General features: G+C 36.0%; 1 protein-coding gene across 6 annotated transcripts in view; it reads right to left on the bottom strand.

Moving 5' to 3' along the window:
• Nucleotides 1-525: 525 nt before the first annotated feature.
• Nucleotides 526-13,331, bottom strand: part of LOC142343183 (uncharacterized) — a 74,107-nt gene continuing 61,301 nt past the window's right edge. For 2 of the 6 annotated variants that reach the window (XM_075394892.1, XM_075394888.1), the window contains 2 exons: nt 13,004-13,318; nt 526-1,920 (listed from right to left, as the gene is read on the bottom strand). In XM_075394892.1, coding sequence (XP_075251007.1) covers nt 1,796-1,920; nt 13,004-13,318 — 440 coding nt within the window. In that variant the 3' untranslated portion in view covers nt 526-1,795. The remainder of the gene's footprint in view (nt 1,921-13,003; nt 13,319-13,331) is intronic. The other 4 variants (XM_075394894.1, XM_075394893.1, XM_075394891.1 and 1 more) reach the window with 3 other exon arrangements.

Genomic DNA, 13,331 nt, shown 5'->3' on the forward strand with positions numbered 1-13,331 from the left:
CGGTCTTAGGCAACATGAGCTACATCCACCCCCTTTGCTGTTATTACCCTTACAGTACTTTCATTTCCAATTATATAGGTTCAAAGATATTGGATCAAACGACAATCAAGATGATCTTCAACCCCTGCCCTCCTTCTTGGAGCATGTTCCCAATGACCTTGGGAACTCAAGAAAAGCATGACATTTGCTGATGATTAAAACTACCGCCAAAAACCTGAGAGTCACTGTTTCCCAAAAACAACTGACAAGAAGTCGCAACCATAAGTCTAGAATATATGTTTCATTACATCCAATACTCCTCTTCGCGTCGTCAAAAGACGGCGCACCAATACAATTCAATTTCTTTGAATAGCATCTATGATTTAATTAACTCAAAGGTAATATTTAAGGTAATATAAGGTAATATAATATTAGGTAATTTAAGGTAATATTTAGCACAAAAATATTAAACTTTCGAAAAACCCGCACTGTGCTGAATCTGTTTACAGCGGCATCAAAATATTGGTTTCTTTACTAAAAACAAAATGTATTCCAAGAATTAAATTTTCTTTAAAAACTATGAATATAGAAACAAGTTCGAAACATAATAACGACTTAGCGAGCTTTACAGTAACTTCATGTAAACTAACTTCATGTACATTTAATTAGGAGTAAACGTGGGCTAAATCTGCTTCCTGATTCACCCGTCTCCGGGTTGATTACATCGACAGCTTGATATAGTAATTCCAGCAGATTTAGTAATAAGCCATTCGATCAATGATTGAAGTACATGAATGTAATTTAAACAAAAAAGACCACTCTCAAATGCTTCCCACAGAATGCATAAAAAGCGTTACATTTGGGCAGAAAAAAGTGTTTTTTTTTTCAATTGGAGGTCAACCCGAAACCAAAAATGAATTCGGATAATTGTCCTTCAACGTTTTTTATTACTTATTCCAATATAATGACATTTGAATGTTTCAACTTCAAGATGATTTACGTTCGCAATATTTTTGCACCCGAAACGCCCAGAGTTGTCCTTTAGAGATGTAAAGAAACTATAGACACCAATAAATAACCCAAATTGAACTTTACAAAAAGTCAATAAATTATGAGATGATACAAAACTGCAAAATCGAGGGCGAATAACAGTGAATAATTTTTCTGGTAGAACACTTTAAATTCTCAAGCTAATCTAATAATCAGAGAGTAGTATCAATCGAGCACGTACGAAAAGTAAGGCCCAACTTTACACCCACTTCAACCCGCGTGAATAAAATCCAAGTTTGCAACCTTTAATGCTTTTTTATCAACATTGGTCAATGTTGACTTTTTTAACAAAGAATTGATTGCAATTATAAAACCAACCAGGTGTTGGTCAAGGCGAATTTGAAGAATGCTTTATATGAATTTATGTAGTGAGAGAGTAGACCCACGGATAGAAGGTGTTTCGTTTCCATGATGCAATTAACGTTATTTTGAATAGAATACAAAGTAAATAAAATGCAAAAAATTGCAACTATATTCGCGCCCTGTATTGCATTGTCATAATAGCATCATAAACTCCATATTTCAAATACATTGAAAAGTTTGTCAATGCAATAGTTGGCTGTAGTGACGACATGAACGTGTCTCACAAAATGAAGATTCGATACAAAAATAGTTTGATCTGTTACTGCAAAAGTCACCGAGGTCTATCACTACAGTTTAGCAAAGGATATATGTCTCCAAAATCCGCCAAGTCTTCTCAGATTCTTGAAAGCTCTACCATTCTCCCTCGAGATGCTAGAACATTCTAGAATTCGTAACATCGAATTTATCTATCGAGTCCCGATCCCGTTGAGGCTGCCAACTTCTGTGCCGATTGCATGCTGGGACCTCTGGCAGGCACGGGTGGTGGGTTGTTGATGTAGGAAGCTTGACCCGCGGCCTGGGCTGCGGCTGAAAGACACAATCACTCAACAATTTCGAAGAATGTCACGATAGCGACCAGTGCAGGAATTCCAATGATAAACTCAGTGACTTAAAAGTCGCTGCTTTCAAAGCCAACAAGCAACCTGATACGAAACAAGCGAGATCAAAGTCACATTTAACTGCACACACAATTCTTTCCCATTTTATAAGGAACTAACTAACTTTATTCGTCACCCCCTGATTTAAGGATCATTATTTAACCACAAAGTAGTACCGGCAGCAATTGATTGTTTGATTGAAGAGCATATAGGGAAAGTGCGGGAGGGCGGTGTACTGAGTGTAAACAAATTCTTAAATCTCGTGTGCTGATGCTGATTGTTGGCATTGAAAGCGGGAGTCAAAACCAGTTCAGAACATGTTTGAAATGTGATGCGCAAACTGTCATGTTAAAATAATGAAGGAAGCAGGTTTGTTGATAGGTTTAAATTGGAAAGGAAAAGTAGTCAATAAGTGGTGATAGTCGTAGTAGTACTAGTAGTAGGAACTGAAGAAAACAGTTATTATTGATTCCCCAATTATTAATTTGAGTTATTAATTGATTAATAAATTATTTTTTACTAGTTCAGGTAACATGAGCTATCATTTACCAATAATTAGATTTAATATAACATTAATGATAGCAGCAGTTTAACATATAAACAAAGAAGGCAAAGGTGAGCAACACATTAGATTTCACTCTTTTTCACCCAATGGGCCACCTGAACAAACTCAAATGTTCCAACATAAATGCTCCAAGAAGCCACAGAATGAAAATAAACAAATCGGAGCGAAACATGATAGGGCGAATGTGATCCTTGTTTTCAACGCTTATCATTTATGTTAAAAAATGTCGAAAAATTGCACTCAAGCGACAACGAAAGTTAAAAGATTTTTTAATTGGGCAGCTGTAAATTTTGAAAATGAATTTCAATTTACAGCTGTCTACTCAATTTAAATTGCGAAATGTGACTTCGTAGCTCAGTGACCTTTTAGTAGATTTTGGGCAATAGTTTGCTCCAATTAGCACGCGCAGTTGAACTCAGCTGCTCAAATTCTAAATAGCAGAAAAAATCAAGCAAAAAAGTCAAGCGTGAAAACAGAAAGCATCCGTTAGCCGGAGTGAATAAAAATGGACCAATTGGATGAATTACTTTCGAACAATAAGCGGGTAAGCTGGATTCAATGAAAGCCTGCTTTAGCACTGGGGCGGGGTGGGTTGATCGTAGCCTGCTTTATCACTGGAGGAGGGTGAGGATCTATCACGGCTAAAACTAATATAGTGTATCATAGTCTAGTACAGGAACTTAAACTGAAAACCAAAATGGCCAGACACAATTTTGAGAGTCAAAACCATATTAATTGATAGAAACTTCATTTCAGAGGAGCCCAAAAAGGTTGGCTAAAATGAAGACAAGTGTGAAAAGTCACTTGAGAGGTCAAAAATTCGAATAAAAAGTCGAAGACGGTCCATAATAAGTTTGCATAGAAAACACACGCATGTTTACTATAGTTGCCTCAAACTTCAGACGTGAGCAAAAAACAAACAACTTAACGTCGGAAGAATTGCTTTCGAACGACCAGTGGGAGCTCTAATCAATTGCAGCCTGCTTCAGTCGGGGGCGGGGGGGGGAGGAGGGAGTGGGAGGGAGGGAGGGGTAAGGAGCCAAAATGGGACTAAGAAGCTCAATAATGGGCTTCAAATAACCACATTAGAGGTTAATATATACCACTATTAAGATTTAAAGTGAAAATGGCACCAGTTTTGGTGCACTTTTCATGTGACTTTTAGTATAATGGATTTTACCGCCAATTGAGTTCAGCTGCTTGAAATTGTGATTGAGAGGGAATTTTAGATCACGCAAAAAGTCACTCGAAAAGTCAAAACGGTCAACCGAAAATTTTGCATAAAAAAGACACACACGTTTACAATAATTGCTTCTCTACGAGAGCAATTGATGAAGAAAGTTCAAACACTGGGAATCCAAAACTAGTTTTTATGGGTTAGGTTAATCCAGTTTCTGTTTTATATTTCAATTTTTCGTTCATTTTAGATTGCTCTGCTTAAGTGCTGTTTAAAAGAACTTTCGGCACAATGAGTGAACGACGTAAAAAATATTTCACTCAAGAAGTGGTTGGCAAGAACAAGTGAAGCTGCCACGGCTGCCAACTGTTGGTTGGTTCCAACAATTGGTTATGAACCGCCGATTTGTTTAGAGGAAGATTATCGTGACACTTGTCTTTTTCTTCAAAAACGTCTACAAACTCTTCCAACTAGATTCTCAAAAACTCCAAGACCACTATTTAGATTGGTGTGACAATAACTTTGATGTCGATTGTAAAACTTATGTAATCGATTGGTGAAAACCTCGTATCACTGTGTCACTTTAAATTGCTGGGCTCGGTTTAATTTGGTCGTTTACTTTTGACCGGCCAAATTTTGATTCCAGGCTGATAATCTATAAAAAAGAGTTTTGTCGCATCCAGTTAAAATTACTTGGCTGACAAGTTCAAATGGTGGCATGAATGATTCCATCTGCCGTCAAAAAACTTGAGCATGGATTAAAACCGGATTTTGCAAAAATGACCATTCATGAATTTTTGAAAAATTTTAATAGGTTGCCCAAAGTACCTTGTAATATAACGATAACGCTCAACAATCACCGAAATGCTATCGGGGTCAAACAGATTAGTTTTGATACAGTAAAACAGGCTTTATGGTCAAAAAACTATTTCCTCTTGTTTCGTTGGTAAGCTTGAGAACGTTCCGAAACGCTGCACGTCGATAATCGTGCTTTCACGCTTCAAATTTCCGTTGCATCGCAAAGGTAGGTTGGTAACTTGCAAAAGCAACGTTTTGCAATCAATCAAAAGGCTGGAGAGCTTCTTGTAACTGAGCAGAGAAACATTTTTATTACTCTGTTTTTAATTATTTTATTTCAGTTCACACAACAGATTGACTAGGTTCAATTTCATATATTTAGCTATTGATTTATTCAAAAATTTAACATATCGAGTTTACAAAAAAAACTTACTTTCTGATACGATTACAGATCACAGGTAGCACAGGTTTAATTATTATATACTTTAGAGACCAAAAACTTATATATCCTGGAAAAACACAAGAAAGTGAGCTTAGATACCCAATGTTTATGCGATTGACTGACAAATTTATAGATTGGTCATAATGAATGACTAATCAACAAATACTATGTATTCATGACCTATGATCAAATAGGAATTAAGTTCGGAAGTTTTCGACGAAGTCTCAAAGTTCAATGGCTTACATTTACATTCATCAGAATTCGGTAGGTACGATAGGCGGGGGTCTGACACTCCACGAATCGTTATTCTCACTGAAGAAAAAACATAGCCGGCAGGTTGCCGGAAAATAGCCGCGATAGACGCTTGGGGCCTTCCATGAATTGAAACATGGATTAGATAGACAGATCGACCACCAGTCCTTTAATAGACCACTAGACTTTTTGGGTTAGCTTTGAACTGTCATTTTTATGAGACACATAATAAAGGAGAAAGCCCTAATAGGGTTTTCAAAATTAAGATCTTTTCCTTTTGTGCCCCCTCAGCTTAGTGGGCGCATATTATTTGCACCCCTCAGATGCACGTGCAATATTTTTTTACACAATGACTTACTATGTAATGGCACGTGCTCTATAACTGGGGGCGCATAACGTACTGGGGGGTGCACAAACGGAGATGATCCCAAAATTAATATTCGAAATCAAAAACTCAAGACTCTTAATAATCAAGAATTAGGGGATATATGTTTGGCACTTCTTAGATGCACACTATTGACCTTTAACAAGTAAATCTTCATAAAATTTAAACTTCCATAAGTGAATTCAGAAGTCATTTTTTGATTGAGGTAAGTCATTGAAAAAGTCAATTCCAAGAAGTCAGGGTAAGACGAAACAAAAGTCTGTTAGACGAAGTAAAAAACATAGCAGGAGAAGTCCTGACGTACAATTCAAAGAATTTTCATTGACTAAAAAAAAACTAGATCTAAAACGGACTATGAATGGATTGGAAAAACCATTTAGAAAAAAAATCCAACCCAAAAAATCGAAAAAAAAATCAGTAAAAATCAAAGTGAAATTGCCGCATGTGAACAAAAAACCACTAGCGAGAAAGCAAAATTTTGTTCAAACACCGTTTTCTCACTCTACTTTAAAATTAAAGCAAAAAAAATTCACGCCGCAAAACCACTCGCTTTTTCGCTCCACTTCCTGTTTCGGCGTGACCAAAATCACTACTCCAATTTGACTTCAAAAATCATGAAAATGTGTGAACAGATCTTAAAAAAAAAGACAGCGCCCCAATACAATTCAAATTCTTTGAATTGTAAAAAATTAAGAGCGCTATAATAGCCGCCTGGAATTGAGGACGCGGCTATTAATAAGTCATATCACCAGCTTCGGTGGGTCGCATACGTAGAGACTAGCAGGGCAGTGAACTGCAGCAACTTAATGCCCTCCGGTATTGCCAGTTTATCCCGTTTCGCAAGTCAAGCAAATTTTATGGTCAGACAAAATTTCTTTACAAAAAATGGAACCAAAGAGACCAACATGTCTAATCTAATTGCGACAACCTTCGTTTGAGAGCAATTATTCACAAAGATCACATTCGAAGATATGAAATCTCCTAAATGTGCCTGTTGTAACCAACTTACGCCCCAAATTTACCTAGCATTGTAATTTCTTTTCTTAAATTGTTCATAAATTTGGGATCGACTCCCTGGAAAAATACTTCTATTCGGATTGAGAAGTGAAAATTTGACAATTCATTTTTGAATAGTTAGAAAAACTTCTCGTTTTGCAGTGTTTTAGATCGAAAACTAGAAAAATACCAAAATAAAACAAATTCAATGACCACAAATTGCCCACTATTAGCTCTTAAATTTGCTCTACTATGTTGAAACCTGTTGTCCGAAAGGATTACAATTCATGAACAAAGAGGCTCCAGCTAAAAATTTATAGAAAACTTCTCTTAAAAAAAGACCGACGGAAATTAAATAAGTGCTGCAATTTTTGTTTGAGAATAATTATTAACTATCATTTATTCAATTTAATCACTGACTATTTTAAATCAATATTGAAAACAAATTCGCCATCCTCCGAAAATTTAGTGAGCATGCGTGATATATATAACAAAAGCGTGATATATACAAGCTGTTAGAAAGCAAGTGATTCTGATTCAAAATCTCAAAAATCTGACATCATTAATAGAGAAGATTTCTTCTCTAAATGCCTTTGAAATAAATATTCAAGGTTGAAGGAACGTCAACAACGGCTCAAAGAATATGAGTTTACAGCTCATAAATAGATTAAACTTATCACGACGCAGTATGACAGGACACGAGACAAGGGAGGCCGTTCTGTACAAAATTCCCCACCACATCATGAAGGATTATTGCAGGTCACTGTTACTGTAAACTTTAAGGACGTTTTACGACTGATCTCACTCATAAATTACATTACACGAATATAACATTTAACTTGTGTTGAAACTTAAAGTAATTTAACTTGAAGTTGAAAAGTGAGCCATTTATAAACCTCACTAACCTGTATTCAACAATCGAAATCAGAGCTGAGCTAACAACTGTTTACGTGTACAGATTACAGCTGTTTACTTCTAACTTGTGTTCAAGAGACAGAAAATTAAAAGCTTGAGTGTAGCCAGGTAGATTGTTGATTCACAAGAATGTGTCCATCAAGACAAAATAGCAGACCGGAATAAAACTATTAAAAGGACAATAGCAAAATCACTATAAAATCTCAACAAGACTAATATCCAGAATTGGCCTTGGACTGACAAATTTATAGATTGGTCATAATGAATGACTAATCAACAAATACTATGTATTCATGACCTATGATCAAATAGGAATTAAGTTCGGAAGTTTTCGACGAAGTCTCAAAGTTCAATGGCTTAACCGCGGCTTGACAAGAACGAAATTAAAATTTTCGCTAGCGAAGTAAAATATAGCTCTATTATAGCCGAACCAGATGATAGCGGCTATTAAACATAACCGACTTAAGTTGGACTATTTCCTCTTAAACTACAGGCGGTGGTTTTCTATTGTTGCATGTGTCAAACTATATGGCAGTAGAGGTAAATATACACCACCTTTACAATTAAAAGTTGTTTACAAATGTAACCAAAACTCGAACTCACTTTACTTTCAGTATAAACTGCCTATAACTGAGTGTATCTGTTAAAAATTGCGAATGAGAAAAAGTTTAAGACGTACAAGTCGGAAGACGTAAAGGTTTCAGACGTTCCAAAAGTCAAACCAATTTGTATAAAAAAGACTACAATTGCAAGAAAGTTGATTCGAGAGCAATTAGAAACACTTTCTATGAAGATGAACTTTTTATCTGGGGGCGTAAAAGTAAGAAGTGTCCTGACGACCTATAAAGGCAATTTACACTGTGCATTTACATTCATCAGAATTCGGTAGGTACGATAGGCGGGGGTCTGACACTCCACGAATCGTTCTTCTCACTGAAGAAAAAACATAGCAGGCAGGTTGCCGGAAAATAGCCGCGATAGACGCTTGGGGCCTTCCATGAATTGAAACATGGATTAGATAGACAGATCGACCACCAGTCCTTTAATAGACCACTAGACTTTTTGGGTTAGCTTTGGACTGTCATTTTTATGAGACACATAATAAAGGAGAAAGCCCTAATAGGGTTTTCAAAATTAAGATCTTTTCCTTTTGTGCCCCCTCAGCTTAGTGGGCGCATATTATTTGCACCCCTCAGATGCACGTGCAATATTTTTTTACACAATGACTTACTATGTAATGGCACGTGCTCTATAACTGGGGGCGCATAACGTACTGGGGGGTGCACAAACGGAGATGATCCCAAAATTAATATTCGAAATCAAAAACTCAAGACTCTTAATAATCAAGAATTAGGGGATATATGTTTGGCACTTCTTAGATGCACACTATTGACCTTTAACAAGTAAATCTTCATAAAATTTAAACTTCCATAAGTGAATTCAGAAGTCATTTTTTGATTGAGGTAAGTCATTGAAAAAGTCAATTCCAAGAAGTCAGGGTAAGACGAAACAAAAGTCTGTTAGACGAAGTAAAAAACATAGCAGGAGAAGTCCTGACGTACAATTCAAAGAATTTTCATTGACTAAAAAAAAACTAGATCTAAAACGGACTATGAATGGATTGGAAAAACCATTTAGAAAAAAAATCCAACCCAAAAAATCGAAAAAAAATCAGTAAAAATCAAAGTGAAATTGCCGCATGTGAACAAAAAACCACTAGCGAGAAAGCAAAATTTTGTTCAAACACCGTTTTCTCACTCTACTTTAAAATTAAAGCAAAAAAAATTCACGCCGCAAAACCACTCGCTTTTTCGCTCCACTTCCTGTTTCGGCGTGACCAAAATCACTACTCCAATTTGACTTCAAAAATCATGAAAATGTGTGAACAGATCTTAAAAAAAAGACAGCGCCCCAATACAATTCAAATTATTTGAATTGTAAAAAATTAGGAGCGCTATAATAGCCTCCTGGAATTGAGGACGCGGCTATTAATAAGCCATGTCACCAGCTTCGGTGGGTCGCATTCGTAGAGACTAGCAGGGCTGTGAACTGCAGCAACTTAATGCCCTCCGGTATTGCCAGTTTATCCCGTTTCGCAAGTCAAGCAAATTTTATGGTCAGACAAAATTTCTTTACAAAAAATGGAACCAAAGAGACCAACATGTCTAATCTAATTGCGAAAACCTTCGTTTGAGAGCAATTATTCACAAAGATCACATTCGAAGACATGAAATCTCCTAAATGTGCCTGTTGTAACCAACTGTTACGCCCCAAATTTACCTAGCATTGTAATTTCTTTTCTTAAATTGTTCATAAATTTGGGATCGACTCCCTGGAAAAATACTTCTATTCGGATTGAGAAGTGAAAATTTGACAATTCATTTTTGAATAGTTAGAAAAACTTCTCGTTTTGCAGTGTTTTAGATTGAAAACTAGAAAAATACCAAAATAAAACAAATTCAATGACCACAAATTGCCCACTATTAGCTCTTAAATTTGCTCTACTATGTTGAAACCTGTTGTCCGAAAGGATTACAGATCATGAACAAAGAGGCTCCAGCTAAAAATTTATAGCAAACTTCTCTTAAAAAAAGACAGACGGAAATTAAATAAGTGCTGCAATTTTTGTTTGAGAATAATTATTAACTATCATTTATTTAATTTAATCACTGACTATTTTAAATCAATATTGAAAACAAATTCACCATCCTCCGAAAATTTAGTGAGCATCAAAGCGTGATATATACAAGCTGTTAGAAAGCAAGTGATTCTGATTCAAAATCTCAAAAATCTGACATCATTAATAGAGAAGATTTCTTCTCTAAATGCCTTTGAAATAAATATTCAAGGTTGAAGGAACGTCAACAACGGCTCAAAGAATATGAGTTTACAGCTCATAAATAGATTAAACTTATCACGACGCAGTATGACAGGACACGAGACAAGGGAGGCCGTTCTGTACAAAATTCCCCACATCATGAAGGATTATTGCAGGTCACTGTTACTGTAAACTTTAAGGACGTTTTACGACTGATCTCACTCATAAATTAGATTACACGAATATAACATTTAACTTGTGTTGAAACTTAAAGTAATTTAACTTGAAGTTGAAAAGTGAGCCATTTATAAACCTCACTAACGTGTATTCAACAATCGAAATCAGAGCTGAGCTAACAACTGTTTACGTGTACAGATTACAGCTGTTTACTTCTAACTTGTGTTCAAGAGACAGAAAATTAAAAGCTTGAGTGTAGCCAGGTAGATTGTTGATTCACAAGAATGTGTCCATCAAGACAAAATAGCAGACCGGAATAAAACTATTAAAAGGACAATAGCAAAATCACTATAAAATCTCAACAAGACTAATATCCAGAATTGGCCTTGGATTAAGTCGAGTTCTCAAGTGATCATCGGTTTCATTGAAACATAGCCGGCAAATTGCCGGAAAATAGCCGCGATAGACGCTTCAGGCCTTCCATGGATTTGAAGCAACTAAAAAAAGATAGACAGATTGACTACCAGTCCTTTATTAGACCCTAGACTTTTTGGGTTAGATCCGGTCTCTCATTTTTATGAGACACATACGCTCTATAAGGAAAAAGACCTAAGGGAGCTTTTTCAAAAATAATATTCAAAACCATAAACTCAAGACTCTTATACTCAAGAATTAGGGAAAATACGCTTGGTAATACTTAGATGCACACTATTGATCTTTATCTAGTAAATTGTCAAAAAATTTAAAATGCATTAAGTGATTTTACAAGTCATTTTTTAAGTGAGGTAAGTTCACAGTAACTTCACCACTCTAAGTACTTGAAGGACTACAAACGCGGCTAAGGGCCTCTAATGAAACTTGATGCCTGCTGAGTTTTACCTTTTTATCCCGTTTTGAAAGCTCAAAGTCATGAGTCAGGGTAAGCCGAAACAAAAATCTGTTAGGCGAAGTAAAAAAAATTAGGAGCGCTATAATAGCCGCCTGAAATTGCTGACGCGGCTATTAAAAAGAAGAAAAACTTAGAGATAAAAATTGACACAATTTTTCTAAGTGTCAAAGTGTTCTTATTTGGTTTGTAGATTCTGCATATTCGGTTAGATTCCTAAATTACACTTAATTCAGCTTCTAAACTGAAGGCTATTAAGCATAAAACTAACGCCAGCTAGCAATATCTTCAATGAACTTTGAAAACCTAATGCACTATGATTTAATAACCGGGCTTTATCGGTTTATCCCGTTATTTTGATTTTGCACTTTTGATATTGACAGCGTTCACTACATTACGTGAGTCAGAAGTCAAGCATGAAACTCACGACTTATGTAAAACGAAAAACGTGATCAAAAGGTAAAGCGAATTTAAAAACATAGCAGGACAAGTCCTGACGTACAATTCAAAGAATTTTCATTGACTAAACAAAAAACTAGACCTAGAAAGGACTATGAGTGAAATGGGAAATCCATTCCTGTTTCGGCGTGACCAAATCACTACTCCAATTTGACTGCGGATTAGTTTTTTGTCCTACAAGTTTTTTGTCGAACAAACTTTTCATTAGTATGGTTAGCGTAAATCGAGAATTTGAAACTTCATCGTTCTGCGAAATTCAGGTCTTAATACAAAAGCTCAAATTCTTCTGTTATCTGCTATTTATTATCCAATAGGCAGTCTTTAAAAAGGGATGCTCTCTTTTTAAAGACTCTCTTTTTAATGTACAGCATTGAATAAGAGTAGATTCTCTTATTCAATGCTGTACATTTTACACGGTAGAGAAATTCATATTGATTACTTTTAACCAACATTTTCACCAGCTTCGTCTCAGATGACCAGAGGGAAAAAGATTAGTCGAACTTGCATAACTGTTTCATTCCTCGTAGAACCTAAATTTAGTCAATTTTAATTCCGGTCTGCTTTAACTCTGATAACGGAACCCCTATTAGAAAAGAGATAGAACAGAAGTGATTAACAACAACTCACAACTCGAAATGACACCTGGCAACCAATATCAGTCTGGGTTTTTAGGATCGAGAGCTTAACAGAGGTGATACAGGTTATGTATTGTAAATGACCAGCTGGTTATACGCAATAAGTTAATAAATTCATGAATTCATTTTCACAAAAACATTGAGCCGATATTACAAGATCACATCAGGTTGAGAATATGTTTCAGTTCGTTTATTGCAACTTATTAGGGTCAGATAAAGCAACCATCAAAAGGAGAATGATAAATGTCAATTCGAGGTCCAATCAGAAGCTTTTGATAGGCTAGTCCATTTTTAAATAGTTTTTTTTCATAGATATACCCAAAATTTTTATTAATCAGTTTTTCTAAATGATCAAATGTGCATTTTCTAAATGTTGAGCATATGCAAAGCTCGAACAGTATATTGCCACATCATATAACATTGCATCACTGTTTATATCGGCTCAATGTCCATTTAGAGAGAAGATTGCTGTAATTAAATTACACTTTCAGTGTAATTAAATCTTACAGTTATAACCTATATTTTGCGCACTTCGAGGTGGCCGCTTTGGCGCCTTTCCTCTAGCGGAGTTGAGAGACTCCAAATTGACATAGTTTGAAGCAGTGCCCGGAGCAACAGAAGCATTCACGGGCGACTGATGTCTGTGAATAGGATCTGGAAGCGCTTTACTCGACTTGTCCTTAGTCAAGGACGAGTCTCGCAGCGGCTGTTGGTGCTGCAGATGATATTGATGGCTTTGGCTGGTATTAGTGGGTGGGGTGGTATTACTTAGAGGTAACTCAAAGTGCTCGCGATTCAAGGTACCATCGCCAGAAGGTAACGCTGTAAACATCAC

This window comes from Convolutriloba macropyga, chromosome 7 (genome assembly GCF_964194025.1).
Source record: "Convolutriloba macropyga chromosome 7, txConMacr16.3, whole genome shotgun sequence".
In the NCBI taxonomy this organism is placed as follows: Eukaryota; Metazoa; Xenacoelomorpha; order Acoela; family Convolutidae; genus Convolutriloba; species Convolutriloba macropyga.